Genomic DNA, 19,074 nt, shown 5'->3' with positions numbered 1-19,074 from the left:
CTTCATCGTTTTCATTTCGTTTTCCACTGTTGTTGAAATAGCGCACTCATAGCAAACTGCCATTTCACAAAACTGTACAGAAACAGAGAAATTAACATCAAAAGAAAAACTTAATGATAAACAGGAAGATGGTAGCAACCATAGCACTCGTATGCAGCAAAATGTATGAAAGCATGTTGAGAAAGTAATGTGAAAAAACTTCTGACTTATTTCCAACAAGAGTGATAAACCTCCGCTCAGTATTTTACCAAAATAACCTTATTAGCCCTTCTGTTACCAAATTTCTCTCTGAAATGAATTGCCTGGGTTTCAGTTAATTTTGAAAACAAGGAAAAATTAGTAAACTAATAACTTTTTTTTTTGTTATAATTAAGTTAATATTTGGAACATAAATCACCAAGAATTTTAGATGGAGGGTTTTAATTTCGATTATTTTAGAACAGGAAGTTTGTATCAGAAAAACCAAAGACAGTCTCAGGTACGAAGGTACCAGAGAGGTTAAAACATCATTTCAGAGTCATATAAATAAATATCAGTTAAAATTAAGACCCATTAACAAAAGCGAGATGTCTGCAAGATACAACAATGAATCATTTTAAATCTGTTTTATTGAAATAACAAAAGGAGAATGGAGAAGATTAAAAACCATATTTATTGATGTACAGTCCTACACCCTAATAAACAATACTTAAAATCAAAATGCTCTTTTACATTATATCTGAGAAAAGGACCACAGTTATAACACTGTTATTGTTATTGACATAACATCGTTATGTCAATATTGTACAATCAATTAACTTAAGGGTGGTAATACTTGCCTATAACAACAGTATGAACACCAATCAATGTAAAAGTGTGTTTAAAGGCAGATTTTTTTAAAATTTCTACATTGTAGTCAGAAGAATTATAAACAGAGAGAGCGAAAAACTCCTAACTTGTTCTTCAGACTATACACGGAGATGAGGTTTCCATTGAGGTATTACATTGTATGTGTGTGGGTGTGTCTAACTCAGCATGGAAAACAGATATTAAATGATGGTGATGATAATGATATGTAATACATTACACACACACATGGAGACACATATATATACATATGCACACCTACAATTATACACATACATTTATACATTTGTACACATACACACACACAGACCTACTATTGTACATTACACAAATATGTACACACATATACACGCTAATTATACACATATTTATACACATATATGCACACACATATGTGTACACATATCTACACACATACACAAACACATATACACACACATACACACCCATTTATACACACAAATACACACCCATTTATACACATACACACAGATTCACAGAATGTACACAAACACACATTAATACCATTTTCAATTTACGATATGTGAATAGCGCTTACTTGAATGAAATGGCATTGATAAATAAAAGCCAACTGCTCTTAAGTGTGGCCATATGGAACATGGAAATAGTCTCATTTTTTCTTTGTCTTTCTATTTCCATTCCACGTCTGAATCATACATGCTGCAATTAAAATTTACTTCGAATGACAGATTCAGAAACATCTGCCAAATTAAGTGATTTCCAAAAACAAAGCCAGAACAGAGGAATGATGTGTCATACTGATGTAGTATATAAAACAGCATAACAACAATCAATAATAGCAATCAAACCCCACAACATTTACAATTCTTTATTCAACATGTGTTTATCAATCAAAGAACTCTCTCTCTCTCTCTCTCTCTCTCTCTCTCTCACACACAGAGCACTGATTTTATAATGCACAAGAGACAATTCTATAAAAATATACGATGTTAAGGAATCTTTATAGTGGTATTGATAAAAATCAATACAATTACTTGGATGGTGTCTTTAGGAAAATAATCAATATTTTTAAGTAATATCTGATGGGTCAAGCAAAGCAAATTAACATAATATTCAAAGATAACGGCAGTACCATTGCAAGAATAGAGAAGGAAAACAAAAGCTTTAGAATAACTTATTCATCTCCAGAACAATAGCAGTCTGCAGAGAGTAATATGCAAGAGAGAGAACAAATATTAAAAAGGAGAGTCAGGGCAAGAAAGTGAGACTAAGAGAGCCAAGGCACTTGAGCTGCCACAAATAACTTCAAACCAATTTCCCTTACATTAAATGGGCTTCTTCTAAGTATAACTTCCAGGTCAACCAACTCAGACCACCGAAGATAAGAGCCTTAGTATATTGTAAGTAAAATTATAATTAAAGTTCTCGAAAAACAAGCTTGGATACTAGCAAAAGTATTGAGAGAGAGAGGGGGAGGGGAGAGAAAGGAAGAGGCAGTTGAGAGATAAAGGGGTGAAAAGAAAGCATGCTCGTTTACAAAAAGAAACCCCTACTTAGTTGGTAGAATTTACTATAAAAGAACAAAAGTGATATTCTGAAATACGTTTTGACAGCAAATTACAAGACAGAACAGAGGCAACAAGAACTACAGGATGTGTTTCCACTGGGCACATGGACATGGGATGCAGTGCCTTTCAAAATTTAATGAGTCACTGGGAACGAATATTAAATTAACTAGAAGAATCTACGACTTGAAATTCAACCAAAATCCACTTATCAAAAAAGGAGAGAGAAAAAAAATTAAGGCATACACAAGGATCTTTATAAATATAATGATACAACAAAACACACACAAACACACACCACACATATATATATATATATATATATATATATATATACATTCTGCAAAATTAGAGAAAAATAACAAATGAGAAATAAATGTCCCGAAAGCAAGTTAGAGAAATAGCATCAGGTGGTGAGTGACGCGGACGCTTTTAATAATCGACAACTATGAATCATAAACGTGTAAAAGTAGCTATGGTATTTCATTGAACAAGCAAAAGAAAAAAAAACAGGCAAAAATAGTAGCTATTCAATCTAAAAAGTATAAAAGATCTACATGGGAGGCTTTGTGAGTTACTTAATGCAGCATGATGTCATAATCATATCACATGTAGCAAAAAATCAAAAAACAAAATGAGAGAAAAAGGAAAAAAAAAGAAACAAAACTGAAAATGTTATATGTACGGAAAAAGACAAGGAGAAACAATAGCATATAAACAATTACTTACAATTAATTTGGTTTTCGTTTATATAGAAAAGAGACAATAAGGGATGAAATAAAAACAGTATCCTAAAATGCTAAGGGAAGAAAAGAGGTGAAAACTTGAAATGGTTAAAAATTGAAAATGACCAGAGAGAGAGAGAGGCAAAGTGGACAAGAAGCTATACAACAACAGCCTAAGGTTCTGCTAAAAAGTGGCAGCAACAGTAGCGACCGTGGAGTGGCTGGCTGGCTGGTTGGCTGGCTGAAGCAGTAGCAGGCTCTTTAGCTATACGAAGCTATCTAGTATTGATCGATCTGGAGCTGAAGTATTCAAAGCCAGAAAGATGCTGGCAATTGGCGGCGGCAGCAGCACGAACGTATGTGTCAGCCAGAATGATTAATCCTTAAGTGGGTGATTCTACAGTTTCTGTCCATTCTGATGAGGGAATACGACTAATCCAAGATAATCGAAGACAAATAACATTCATTTCAATTTAGAAAACAGAGGAACAAGTTCAAAGACTTTCTGACCACAAACAGAAAAAAAACTACATTACTTTCCAAAAGTTACAAGACCACAGCAGTTGCCTACCTTATGCATGAATTAGTGTGTGTGTCTGCGTGCATATATATATATATATATATATATATATATATATATATATATATATGTATATATACATTTCACTTAGGCATAGTGAGACTAATGACCTGGTGCAGAACTCAATATACGTTTGGTCCAGAACACAATGTTAGATGAATGTAGAGGGGTAATAAGAAAAAGAGATGACACAAGAAAAACAATGGTTGCATTATGAATTTCATTAGCTTACAACTGTTTCTGCTATGTGGTGGACTCTTAGTTGAGTGTCAGGATATTGTATAGCTTCATCAGAGCCTTGAATATGAAGTGCCTACTCGTGTGTGTGTGTGTGTGTGTGTGTGTGTGTGTGCGTGTGTGTATTCATTAATAGTAATAGTATGACAAAAGAATGAATGAGACCTCGATATTATGTAAATAGACAAATTTATATATATATATATATATATACATATACATATACCAGCATGGAAGACGGACGTTAAACAATGATCACGACCATCATCTAACATCTGTTGTCCATGCTGGCCTGGGTTGAACGGTTTGACCAGGGCTGGCAAGCAGGACGGCTGCACCAGACTCCAGTCTCTTTTGGCATGGTTTCTATGGTTGGATTCCTTTCCTAACGCCAACCACTCTGAGAGCGTAATGGGTGCATTTACATGCCACCAGCACGGGTGCCATTTGCGTGACACTGGTATCTTCCACAACTGCAGTTTTACTTGGCTTGATGGGTCGTCTTCTCAAGGGTAGCATAATGCCAAATGGTCTCGGCAATTGTCTCTGAGAGGTGCAACACTCAAAGCACAGCATAAAGCCAAATGGTCTCGGTCCTTGCCTCTGTGAGGCCCAACACTCAAGAGGTGCTTTTACATGCCAATGGCATGGGTGCCATTTTCATGACACTGGTATCTTACACAATTGTGATTTTACTTGGCTTCATGGATCTTCTTCCCAAGTGCAAAATAATGCCAAAAGTCTTGGTCATTGCCTTTGTGAGGCCCAACATTCAAAAGAAGCTCAACCATTTTACCCCCGTGAGGCTCAACGCTGTTCTCATCCATACACATCACATGACTGCACCAGTGCAGTTGTCTCTCTTGCACACCACATCTGATGCTTCTTATGCCTAAGTTTACTCTCAAGATGCTTTAACTCTGTTGAACATGCACACTGACATTGCACATCCAGTGAAGCATACTGGCTTCATTTCTTTCAAGCTTATGCATGTCCACAGCTGTCACAGCCCATGTTTCACCACCATGTAGCATAGCTGCTCACACACAAGCATCATACAATCTGCCTTTCACTCTGAGGGAGAGGCCCTTTGTTGCCAGCAGAGGTAGGAGCTCTCGGAACTTTGCCCAGCCTAATCTTATTCTCACAGCTATGCTCCCAGAGCATCCACCTCTGCTACTAACTCGATCACCTACATAACAGAAGCTATCAATTACTTCTAGCTTACTTCTCTGGCAGTTGATGGAGTCTATTTTCTGTACATTTTCAGTGTTTATTGTACCTGTGCACCTTCCACAACAAAAGCTGTTTTCCCTGTTAACCTTCCTCTGATATTGTTGCACCTTTTATGTGTCCAAAGCTTACACTGGGTGCATCTTATGGAGTTTCTACCTACATCTTTTCTACAGATTGAGCAGGGACTTGTGATTTGTCTGCCTTCCTACTTGCTAAGACTTTGGTTTTTGCTAGGTTAACTCGATGGCCCTTCGATTCTAGGCCTTACTTCCGTGCCAGCATGGAAGGCGGATGTTCAATCAATGATACATACATATAAATCATTTTGATGTCAACTTTTCCAAGCTTGTACGGGTCAGACCAAGTTTATTGAGGGTGTTTTGGATGTCTGTCTTGTTGCTAACCCTTTTAGGATTCTAATTTTAAGCAAAGTAATATTCCCTCCATGGTCAGACACGTTTTCATAGAATACCAGAAATCACACAATAAGAAGGCAAGGAAACACACACACACACACACACACACACACACGTGTAAAAGACTTCTAGTTTCCCCCTACTAAATCCACTTGCATGTAACACATATTCAAAGCAGACATTGTGACTTGTTGGCTACTGTCAAACTGTCCAACCCATGCCAACATGGAGAAAAGACGATGACAGTGATATACAATATTAAAGCAACGTCTATTTGCTGCTTCCAAATTAACAGCTTTTAGATAAATTTCTGTAGGCAGTATTGTGACCGAAGCAAAAATGTAACCAATAAGCCTCAGGAGATCAACTGATATCCTACCAAAGACCTAAACATACATTCAGTTAAAACACATGCCTTTATAATGGAGAAAGAATGTTTAACACACAGGCAAAGCCAACATATCTTTATATATATATATATATATATATATATATATATATATCATTTAACATCCGTTATCCATATATATATATGATATGCTTTTTATGAATTTCTTTGTATATTCAACAAAATCTCATCTTAGTCAGCTTAAAACCTTATGAGGCTGTACCACTTCTACAAATGCTGGAGATAAACATCAACTAAGAAATGACTAGCATCATTTACAGATCTGAATTTTGTAGATGCCATTTCAAAAAGAATATCAAGATGGCAAGCTAGTTGCAGATAATTCCTGATAAGTGCCATTTCAAACAGTATCCTTTTCTAACTTAGACAGTATTAAGCTTAGCAATGACTAATTTAATGGATAATCCATTGAACAATCACATGAAGCCTAGAGAAAAAAAATCAAAATGTTTTCCTATATCCATCTTGCATGGGTTAGATGTATTTGTAAATTCTGGTTTTCAGATGCGTGACAGATGCACCATCTACGCATTTGTGCATGTGTACAAAATATTTCTTATAAAGAGGTGATGTTTCAACATGGCAGTACCTTTAATAATGGTCAATTTCAGGCTATTACAAAATTACTAATTTCATTTGAGAAATTTTGAAGAAGAAATGGAAGCCAATAAGAGGAGCAGAGAAAGCTGAAGAGAGAAGTGCTTCTCTAGACGAATAAAAACGAGAATGTCATTAGTCAAGTATCTGTGCTGTGTTACAAATCTGAAAAATGACACACATAGACAGATTGAGGCAATAACACTCTTAGACTCCACTGTTCCTTCAGTCATCATCTGGCTGTCTTAAATACGTTATAGAATCGAGGCCTGCCAAGTATGCGATACAAACCAGTACAAATGATGCAATTTAATTAGCTACTCAACCAAGTAGTGGCTGACCTCTTCCTAAAAGTGGAGACACTTCAGTATTAACTGGTGTTCCGCCTACTGTACATGAACAAAACTCTGCAAATATACTGTATATAAATACGACACATGAATTCTCCGGTCATCAATATAGAAAGGCCAGACATATTAAAACCACACATTATACTTTAACCCTTCAGCAATCACATTATTCTGTCAAAAGTAATGCTTACTTATTCATATTGTTTTCATTTAATCATGTGTTATCTTGCAGCTTTGAGATTTTGAAGAGGTAACCGTTAATTTTTAGAATGATATTTTAGGGTTAGCGTCAGAGGACAGATCTGGTCAGTCGGCCAAATATGATTGGTTTAAATGCTACAGGATTATACTGCAACATTATATATATATATATATATATATATATATATATATATATATATTTATTTATTTATTTATTTTGTTTCAGTCATTTGACTGTGGCCATGCTGGAACACCACCTTTAGTCAAACAAATTGATCCCAGGACTTATTCTTTGTAAGCCTAGTACTTATTCTATTGGTCTCTTTTGCTGAACCGCTAAGTTACTAAGCTTAGTACTTATTCTATTGGTCTCTTTTGTTGAACCGCTAAGTTACTAAGCTTAGTACTTATTCTATTAATCTCTTTTGTTAAACCACTAAGTTACAGGGATGTAAACACATCAACGTCAGTTGTCAAGTGATGGTGGTGGGGACATACACAGACACACAAATACATACATACATACATACACAAACACACACATATGATGGGCTTCTTTCAGTTTCCGCCTAGCAAATCCACGCACAGGGCTTTGGTCGGCCCAAAGTCATAGTAGAAGACACTTGTCCAAGGTGACACAGACAGGGACTGAACCTGGAACCATGTGGTTGGTAAGCAAGCTACTTACCACACAGCCACTCCTGCGCCTATAAATATATGTGTGTGTGTGTGTGTGTGTGTGTGTGTGTGTGTGTGTGTGTGTGTGTGTGTGTGTGTGTGTGTGTGTGTGTGTGTGTGTGTGTGTGTGTGTGTGTGTGTGTGTGTACATGTGCCATACCATGCAAAGTACCCATACTGAGGCCACATTAAGAGCACCCAGTACACTCTGTAAAGTGGTCGGTGGGCATCCGGTTGTAGAAACCATGCCAGAACAAATAGGGCTCGGGCAGCTCACCAGCTGGTCAAATCCTGTCAAACTGTCCCACCCATGCAGGCATGGGTGGGACAGATGTTAAATGATGATGATGATGATATGACAGGCTTCCACAGTCTCCATTTACTATATCCACTCAGAAGACACGGGTCAGACTGAGGCTGTAGGAGATGACACCAACCCAAGGTGCAGCACAGTTGAATTGAACCTGGAACCACAAGGATGAAAAGCAAGCTTCTTAACCACACAACCATGTCTTCTAGGACCTTTGGAGATATGCTGTGATTGAGAAGACCCTGCAACTAAAGTGAGATCACAGCCACGCATGTCCGGCCCAGTTAAGAGTACCCCTGATGGGTCATGTGATATGATATGCTTGAGAAGACCTGTTGAGTCCAAGTAAAACCAATATCATAGTTGTGGCCAGTGTCCCCCATGACTGGCTCTCATGCCAGTAACACGTAAAAAGCACCATCTGAATGTGGCCAATGCCAGTACCCCCTGACTGGCTCTTGTGTTAAAGGCATGTAAAAAGTGCCAACCGAACGTGGCTGATGCCAGTACCCCCCTGACTGGCCCCAATGCAGGTGGCACATAAAAAGCACTATCCGAACATGATCGATGCCAGGCCAGCCTGACTCACACCTGTGCCAGTGGCACGCAAAAAGTACCCACTACACTCTCGGAGTGGTTGGCGTTAGGAGGGGCATCCAGCTGTAGAAACTTTGCCAGATCAGATTGGAGCCTGGTGCAGCCTTCTGGCTCACCAGCTCTCAGTCAAACCGTCCAACCCATGCCAGCATGGAAAACAGACATTAAATGATGATGATAATGATGACTGACCAAGACGCATGTATGTAGGTATGTATAAAAGAAAATGCATAGATAACAGGTTTTACATATTCCTTTATTCATGCAATTGTAACTCACACCTATTTCTGAGAAGCATTATAGGTGAAGTCATAGCTTTGTTTACTCAATCAGGTCCCTTTGATGCTATCTTCATCAGTCTGCACTAAAAATGTGTACGTACATGTGCACACATCTTTATGTTCAAGTGCAGTAGGCGGAACACCAGTTAATACTGAAATGTCTCCACTTTTAGGAAGAGGTCAGCCACTACTCGGTTGAGTAGCCAATTAAATTGCATCATTTGTACTGGTTTGTATCGCATGCTTGGCAGGCCTCGATTCTATAACGTATTTAAGACAGCCAGATGATGACTGAAGGAACAGTGGAGTCTAAGTGTGTCAGTTCTCAGACTTGTAACATATGTACACATTTTTACATACATACGCACATACATACATGACCATAGTCGCAAACATGGCTACATGTTTAATAAGTTCAAGCTGCAACCATGCAATTCTGAACCAGGTCCCACTGCGCAACACCTTGGACAATTTTGTCTTCTCCCACAGTCCCAGTCCAACTAATGCCCTACGAGTGCTGCATCAAGACTATTGTTAATAGAGACGTGTGCACAGAAATGTGCATAAATGTTTGACATTCTATAGCTTTGTTTCAGCCAAAATTGTGAATGGTGTTTGCATTCTATATTAACATTGTTAGGACTGGTTATTCTGCACTTTCAAATATGTGGCATTAAAAAAACAAAATATTCCCTTCCATCCAAAATAGGTACGGGTGGACAATAGGAAGAATATCCAGTCACAAAATCCTGCCTTGAATATGTTTCTGCCCCATCCCTCATGCAAACATGGATAAACATTGTTAAACATACAAACTACAGACTACTAAATACTACAATAAAAAAACAAAAAAAACAACCTACTTTGAAAATATTTGCTAAAAATAACACTAAAGACAATAATGGACGCTAGCACATGAGTACATCAGCCTGTTGGATAAGAATGCTATTATTATCTTCAGTTTAGAAATAATGGTTCCTTGTTGGAATTCAGTCTGATATACAATGTATACACATCCAGATAACAATCAGAGATCAAACTGATTGAAGCTACATCGATGTAAATATAGAAAAGTCTTTTAACTCCATCTTGGTAGAATGAAGTAAAAAATTAAAAACAGTTACCATCATAACAATAAAATATCTTAGATATTTAGATAACTAATTTGCAAAAAGTGAAAACAATTTGAAACAATAGCTTAGAATTGGGAAAACTAGAAACCGGAAAACATCCAAAAATCTAATGTTTAATATTTAAGAAAGAAAAAAATATCAAAACAAAAGAATTACAACTAAATATATTGAATAAAACATAACACTTCTGAAGACGTGAGAGAGAGAAAATGACTCAAGTCAGAATCTTGGCATATCATAGAATCTTATGAATTACATCATCAATTAACGTCTGTTTTCCATGCTGGCATGGGTTGGACAGTTTGACAGGAGCTGGTGAGTCAGAAGACTGTGCTAAGTTCTGTCTACTTTGGCATGGTTTCTACAGCTGGATGCCCTTAACTATAGGAAAAGTTTAATATCTGTTTATTCATATAGAATGGGTTAGACGGGGGGGGGGGTATTAGAGGCAGGATTTTTATAAGCAGATGCTCTTCCTGTTGCCAACCATTACCTGTTTTTAAGTAAAGGGTTTTTTCAAATTTATTCCAGAGGAATATGAAATGGCAGAGACACCAGATACACTGACAGGAAACGTTAACATGCATCACTGACTGCAGCCCAGCTACAATGGCCTCACCAATTATGGTCTACCTCCTCCAGAGCTGAGCTTCTTTCTCTTTCTGTCTACTAAATTCCCAAACAAGGCACTGGTCAGTCCAAAAGCTTTAGAAGACATCTGTGCATGGCACTTCATAGTGGGACTGAGCCCAAAGCCACATGGTCAAGGGGCAAACTTCTTAACTACAAACCCATCCCAACAGTTTGAAAATATAAACAGATAAGTCATAATTGGACAGTTGGCATCCAAAAAGTATGAAGGTTACTAAACTATTGGGTGATCATATGGAATATTTCAAAACATGAATAAACCCCAATTATACATTCCACCCTACATAAAAAAAAAAAGCCTTAGTTCAGTTCCATCCGTTCTTCCTTGCTGTATAATTGTTCAGAATTAAATTCACAAGAGAAATAAATTCAAAATATGGTCTGCAGAAATATTCAAATATTTTATCATTAATGCTAGGAATCTAAAACGTTATCCAGGCTTTTTTCAGCTAATCATTTTATTATAATTCCCAAACGCTTGAAGAACAAATTCACAAAGAAAATTTTAAAATAAAAAGAAAAAACTTTAAAAAAAAAAACGGTTTTAACTATGTATAAAAGTAAGCCATTTTGGATAATACTTTTCCTACAATTTGGAACAGAAAAACAAAATGGCAAGAATAAATTGATCAGTACTTTTATATTTGGCAGTCCTGATTTATAGATTTCTCATAAAATAATCCACAAGTAGAGTGGAGGAGAGAAGATATTTATAACTTAATATCGCTGCCTCTCAATTCAAATCTATATCGCTCCCAAGGTTTGGAATGAACCATTAACGCAAAACCAAACGCATACACTGTTGCAACACCATCAAAGAGAAATCGTCCCAGGCAGTGGAAATAAAGAATGATAACACATGAGATTGCTTTCTACATTTCAAACCTATCTCAACACAATGTAATGTCTGAAAGCAAATATATTTGATCTCCATGCATAACAGATGAAACATTCTTTCCTCTTTATTTGTATATAACGTTAGAAACGAGAAGATGGAAGATGGTAATAGCATCAATTGTATAATGCTTAAAAGAAGAAATCAAAAGACCCCTTTTTATCGATAAAAAAAAAAGTTACTGTCGAAAAAAGAAATTCAATGTAGAAGAACTGGTTTATTAAACACCGTCATCATCATCATCACCATTTTATGGCTGCATTTTTTCCATGCTGGCATGAGTTGGACAAGACTTTTTGGGAGTAATCTTTTATAACCGGAATGTCCTTCCTGATGCCAATGCTTTCTTGTTGACTACTAAATTCATTTATTCCACTGGATTTTTTGAAGGTCAAACTGCCAAGTAGGTGGGGGGGGGGGCATACTGCTTACGTGAGCATACACAAACGTCACAACAGACCAAATGGTATTAATACAAAAACACAGGAACTGACACACACAAATATACATATACGAGCATGGGGCTGTGTGGTAACGAGTTAGCTTCCCAACCAAATGGTTCCTAGGGCAAATGTCTTCTACTGTAACCCTGGGCTGATCAAAGCCTCGCAATTAGATTTGATAGACAGAAACTGCAAGAAGCCTGTCGTGTATGTGTTTATTTGTGTCTCCTTGATTTGACATCATGTGATAGTTGTGAAATGGTTCTTCACTGTCAGACAAGCAGCATCGGTCATTTCCTGCAAGGACATGTCTGGTGGTGGGGAAATATTACCTTACTTGGGAGAACAGGTGACGGTTGGCAACAAAAAGAACATTTAGCTGCAGAAAATCTGCCTTGCATAAACTTTGTCCAACCCATGCAAGCATGGAAAAGTGGATGTTAAAATGATGATACAACAGGGTTCTGTACAGTTTCTGTCAAAATGCAATAGTCAACCCAAAGCTGTAGTAGAAGACACCCAAAGTACCATGTGGTTAAAAAGTGAACTTCTTTGTTAACCATGCAGCCATTACTTTTAAAGGTTAAAACTCCCCACCCACTCCCCAGTTGAAGCTATGGCACCCTGGAGTGTCGCTGTCAGCGATTTAAAAGGTGCTGCAAAATTGCCAGCTTTCTGACGCTAACTCATTATAGGTTTGCAATATTGATATTTAGAATATTGAAAACAAGAGCCAAACCACGTCAGCTACCACAAATAACCTCCAACTATTTCATTAAAAGTTCTATATAAAGAGATCTGTAGAAGAAAGTTCAAAGTATTCTAAAGAGAAGAGAGAGAAAAAATGTCAGAGAAGGAACTAATAAGACATTTGACGGTTTACTAGAAGAAGGTGGCAGGGATGGCGTCGAAAATACTGGTATGGATTCCTCATTTTATGGAAAAATCATATAATGAGTTCCATACCAAAATAAGTTCAGGAACTGCTGCCCTTAAGCCTCTAGTTTGGTTCTTTGCCTTCTTTGCAATCACAGCCATTATCAATATATTGATTAATATCAATTACATGATGGTATTAGCCCTTTCTTTACCACACTTCTGAAAATCATTGCCTTGGCATCACGTAATTTTGAAAATATTGAGAAATTTGGTAAAATTAGCAGACATCATTAAGCCGGTGTTTAAAATATAACAAAATTGAATGATTTTAATTTAGATCACTTAAAATGAGAAGACTGCATGACAAAATTACAGAACTAGGAACAGTCTCAGGCAAGTGGACCTCAAAAGGGTTAAAGAAACAAAAAAAAAAAACAGAATAAAAGCTTTAGCAAGTAATCTATGCTATACAGGACGAATATAGACAATAAAACCTTAAATGTGGTCTTGTAGTTCCCACTCCATATTCATCCCTGTGGGTCACATCTACAGTAGAAGGTTCAAAGGAATATGGCTTGTTGCATGCATTGCACAAGGTAAGCAAGGTTGGTTAACCAAGCGTGGAAGACAGCGATTTTCAAGCTAAGTAAAACCCATCTTCCACACATCCAGGCTTGTCCTTTTGCAGGTGCCGGTGCCACCTAAAAAGCACCCAGCACACACTGTTAAGTGGTTGGTGTTAGGAAGGGCATCCAGCCATTGAAACCATGCCACAACAGATAGGTGGAGTCTGGACAGCTCCCTGCGGCCCAGCTCCATGTCAAATCGTTCAACCCATAAGAAGAGATATTAAACGATGATGATGTGTCAACCAGCCTGAAAATGCCATTTAGCTCTATGATGCTAACTTAAATTAAACTGTCCACCAAAATATAGGTCAGTTTATGTTCTAGGCATCAAACAAGTTATTTTAGTACATTTTTCATTATTTTAAGAATTAATTGAAGCAAAAGCTTTTTTTTTTTCAACAGAAATATGATAACAAAAAGGGGTTAAACTAACTTTAAAAAAGCTAAGGAATAAACTTAACCCTCTTGGAACTAGAAAATCAGTATTGAAGAAGGATAGCCTTAAGTAGTGATCCTCAAAATAGGTTCCAAGGAACTTCAGGGTATGGTGGAAAACAAATTCGGGGAGGGGGAGTCACCATTTTCAAAACGATAGGTTATGAAATTATGTATCTTTTATGAATAAATTCTATTTAAAACAAATTTTATTTCATTTAATGTCCTGTCAAAATTGGCTGTAAAATACAGGAATGGGTTCTGGGAACCCTTTCTGCCCTAAAGCATCAATTAGTTCCTTACATTCACACACACACAAATTGTGTGTGTGTGTGTGTGTGTGTGTGTATGTGTAATGGGCTTAATACAGTTTCCATCAATCATATTCACAAAGCAGTGGTCAGCTTGGGGCAATAGTAGAAGACACTTGCCCCAAAGCAGTGGGGCTGAACCCGAAGCCATTTGGTTGTTAAGCAAACTACTTAACCACACGGCCATCCCTGCACTTAGTCTCACAGTTAAATTAGGCTTTTAACATCTTGAAAGTAACATGGTTTGTTTCCTACTTCATTCAATAAATATGGAATGAAGCCAGTTGAATTGACATCAGTGTCTCACAGGTACTTGTTATATCCTAATAAAACAGACATGCTCCACATTACACAGAAATTGCATTCCTGAAAATCCTACCGTTATGTGGAATTCTGTAATGCAAAACCTATTTTTCATGTTATGTAACACGGGAGAAAAATAAGTTTCGCATTACAGAATGCGACACCAAAATTTTCAGGAACACAACACTTCCATAGTACGAAAGAAGCTTATAATAATAATAATATATTAATATTATTTAATTGTAATATTGTTAATTAATTTATCAGTAGATCAGAGAATCAATCCGCGTACAATTCGTCAGATCGTAGAGGGACGAAAGACAAAGTCAAACAATGACATTGGTTTGACTGTAAGAGCATAGCGGAGAACTGGAACTAAATGAGGCACTTAAAGATCAACACTTATTTTTGCTAACATTAACCACAAATAATGCGGGGCTCATAAAGTTTGGAAAGGAAGGGGGGGGGGAGTAATTGATTTTATTGAATTCAATAATTGACTAGAGGGAGGAACAGAAAAACAGATTTCAATCATAAAAAGATATAACTAAATACCATAAGCCATAAGTGGCGGTGGGATGGCACAGGGGTGAGAAGAACCTACTAATTTAATTCTATAATTTGTAACATGGGCCCATTTATAAATACAATTATTAAAGTGGAATGGCAGGCATATAAGGGGATGTACAGACAGGGTTTATATAAAACTGAAGGGTGGGATATACAAATATATATCCAGTCATTAAAGAATTGGTAAATCAACATAAATTACACAAAGACATATATAAATATATAAATAAAAAACAAAAAATAAGTGTGACCCCCCCCCCCCCTACACACGCACATATCACGAGAGAAGCAGCAATTTAAGTTTTGATCAGGGCAATCAAGACCCTGAAGACCTTCCACTACAAGGTTCAAGTGCCAGAATGCCCATAGGTAACTCAGATAGGAGAAAGGGCCTACACTTTGCTGTTCACGGGCCAAAAGAAATCTATACAGACTTTCTGTACAGATACATTCAGATAAGAAATGTCAACCTGCAACATTCATAGAATTTCTAAAACCAACAGTGCATGCAGTGGAACCAGTAACTAACAAGGAAGCAGACCTGGGCTGAAGAAATGTTTTACCAACTTATCTTAACAGACGATTCACAACGATTATACACACACAGCTATAAATTCTACCTCCCCATCTAAATCAAGAATGGCAAGCAAACAGTAAAAATATCAAGAATATATTCATCATTTCAAAAAAACTGACAAAAATTTTAAAATTCTGCTGTGAAAATTAAGGAGAGAGAGAGAGAGGGGAAAAAGAAAACAAATTCCTGCAAATTAATCTAAGTAACAATTTGTAGCCTATATTTTTAGTAAATCAATCTTTGGAAACTCAGAACAACGCTTGTCCTCTCACACATACACCACACCGCCTCCAAATTAACTCCAATTCAATGTGGCAGTGTTAGTGTTTGTCTGTAGATGTGGGAGAGGAAAACGGAAGCAAAAATAGATACCAATCCAGTTTGGCTCATCGTCATTCCTTTTAAAAATAACTTCCATGGAAAACAACGAACAAGAGTTCCAATCAATCTTGCCCGCCTTTTAATGAGAAGATAGATTGTTCTTGCATTGAGTTTGGAGAGAGAAAGAGAGAGAGAGTGTGTATGTGCTTATATCTATGTATAATATGCATGTGTGTAAAGTAAAGACGAGGTTATGAAGAACTAGAAATAACGATGGATTTAGGAATTTTTACAGTTCCAAACAAACTGCAAGGAACTCATGGAAATACAAATTAAATGAATAAATAAAAATCTTGAAAGATAAAACTAGAATTAAGCTGTTTCAATAAGTGTACAAGAATTCTTTCTGCATACATGTGTGTGTGTGTGTGTGTGCGTGCGTTTATATATACACATGTATATAAATGTTTATATGTATATACATATATGTATGCATGTATATACACACGTGTATATGTGTGTGTGTATATATATATATATATATATATATATATATATATATGTATACACACAGACACAAACAATTGTATATATAAACATGGAAATGTATGTGTGCACATGTGTATTTACATATAAGAGAGTTTATGTGAAACAAAGAGATTATTATTATTATTATTATTATTATTTTAACCCAAAAGATATGTTTGAAAATACAAGAAATGCTGACAAGAAAGGATGCAAATAACATATACATACAGAGCAAAGCTTCACATAATTAAAATCAATACTAAGAAACACATACATTTCTTGGACGGATGGGCGGCTGACTCTTAGAAATGAAGAATGTTTGCAAGGCCAAGTCTAAAACGTTTCCACAAGGAAATTTACCATGACAAGTGATTCCTTTCGTAGGCACAAAGCAGTTTTCTTGTGAAAGGTGTATATTCTTTCGACTTGGCTCCAGTATTATTAGTTCTTGTTTTATCAGTCTCTGGGGATGAACAGTAAAGTCATCCTCCGTGGAATTTCAAGTCAGGAACTAAGAAGGTACCAAACAAGCTACTGTATATACATCCTAGACTCGTTTTGTCTGTGTGTGTGTGTGTGTACCAACTTTACAATTTCTTTGCAACGACAAATATTGAAATAAAAAAAAATAAAAAGTTCAGATAAAATTCTGTGAATCTTGATTTTTTTTTTTAAATACTTGAAAGAAAACTGTAAAGAATTTACAGAAAGATTTGTAAATTGGTTAAATTTGAATGAACCAAAGTAATTTATGAGAAAACACAGAAAACGAAATTAAATCTCTCCAAAATTGAAAGAATAAAAGAATACCACAAACTTTTTGCAAAATTTGGAAGTATTTTCATTAAAGTGATGAAGGGGGAAAAAGAAGAATTAAAAAAAAAAGAGAAATATTCCAACATCAAAGGATATTCAGCTGGACCTTGATAATGAAACAAAATATACAACACATACAGGAAGGCACACATCAAGGGGGGTGCGAGACAGAGAAAGAAGGAGAGAGAGAGAGAGAGAGAGAGAGAAAGAGAGAGAGAGAAAGAGAGAGAGAGTGAGGGATATGAAATGAAGGTAAGGTGGGGGGTGCATACCTGTTTCTGAAACTTTCTGGCTGCATGGGTATTTTTTGTCATGTGAGTATTTTCCCTATTCGCACATGGTAAATTGAGGGGTAGGCAACAGCACATGACTGGCAAAATAATTGTTACGGAAAGCAGAAAGCACGAAGGCTGAAGTGAAAAACTGACTTAAACTAAAGAAAGCTGTTGTTGTATCAGCAGCAGTAGCAGCGGCAGCAGCAGCAACGACGACGACGGCAACGGTAGCATTAAATATGAGCTAATGCACACTGAGAAGGAAGAGAAAGAGAGAGAAGGGGGGAAGCAGGGAGAGAGAGACAACCACGATTCTTTACCATGGCGTTCCACAAGAAAACTTGGAATCTAGCCAAAAGTATACAGAGAGTGTATCTATAATAAAATGGGAGGAGCAGGGGGGGGGGAAGGGTACAGAAATGAAGAAAAAAAAGGATAGGATAGGGATAAAGTTTGCTAGAGTCTATCTACAGGAGTGAAAAGAAATGAGTTACGTTGCCAAATCTTACGTATCAAAATTTTGAGATTAAAATGCTAAAATTAACCCCGCAAAATTACAGCCGCTGCAGCTTTTTGTGAGGAAATTTAAATAAAAGTTGAACGTAACTTGAAACAGCACAAGTTTAAAAGGCGGAACCATTTATTGTTATTATTATTATTATTATAAAGGAAAATGAATATAGATTGACAACAAAAGAAGACAGAGTAGTAAAATAAACACGTAAGAGAGAAGAGCTGAAGTTGAACAAGAAAGAATAGAGAGAACAAGGAATCAATCACTGCAAACAAATGTCTTTGAATGTGAGAGAAATTCTAAATAAACTTCTCGTTAGACAGAACCACTAAAACAACAATAAAAAACAAACAAATACACTACAAATGCTGAAGAATAAAAGAGATAGAAACTATTCGCCACAACAAGGGGGTTTTCTTTTCTCTTCCGTTTTTTTTTCTTTCTTTTTTTTTTATTTGCTTTTCATTTTTTTTTTTATCCACTCTATTGATCATATTCGAACTGGTAAATAATCAATAGATAATTGCAGAAAACCTCATCATGTTGTGGCTGGCAGAACAGCACTAAAACTGTTCTTTTATATACATATATAAACACACAAGTATATACATATATATAAACATACGTATGTGTGTGTTTGTATGTGTGTGTGTGTGTGTGTGTGTGTGTGTGTGTGTGTGTGTGTGTGTATAAACATATATATAAACATATGTATATATATATACACACACACACACATGTATATATATATATATATATATATATATATATATATATACACACA

General features: G+C 36.4%; 1 protein-coding gene across 10 annotated transcripts in view; it reads right to left on the bottom strand.

The window, feature by feature from the left end:
- The window catches only part of LOC106873685 (SRSF protein kinase 2), a 269,253-nt gene that overhangs the window by 80,529 nt on the left and 169,650 nt on the right, over positions 1–19,074 (bottom strand). For 2 of the 10 annotated variants that reach the window (XM_014921157.2, XM_014921159.2), the window contains exon 1: positions 17,774–17,949. The exons of 6 other annotated variants lie outside the window; for them this stretch is intronic. In XM_014921157.2, the coding sequence (XP_014776643.1) occupies positions 17,774–17,799 (26 nt within the window). In that variant the 5' untranslated portion in view covers positions 17,800–17,949. Of the gene's footprint in view, positions 1–3,122; positions 3,236–16,959; positions 16,978–17,773; positions 17,950–19,074 lie in introns of those variants that run through there. 2 more of the 10 variants (XM_014921158.1, XM_014921152.2) reach the window with 2 other exon arrangements.

This window comes from Octopus bimaculoides, chromosome 11 (genome assembly GCF_001194135.2).
Source record: "Octopus bimaculoides isolate UCB-OBI-ISO-001 chromosome 11, ASM119413v2, whole genome shotgun sequence".
NCBI lineage: Eukaryota > Metazoa > Mollusca > Cephalopoda > Octopoda > Octopodidae > Octopus > Octopus bimaculoides.
The sequence above is the reverse complement of the archived record's forward strand: the minus strand, read 5'-3'. Positions and strand labels throughout refer to the sequence as shown.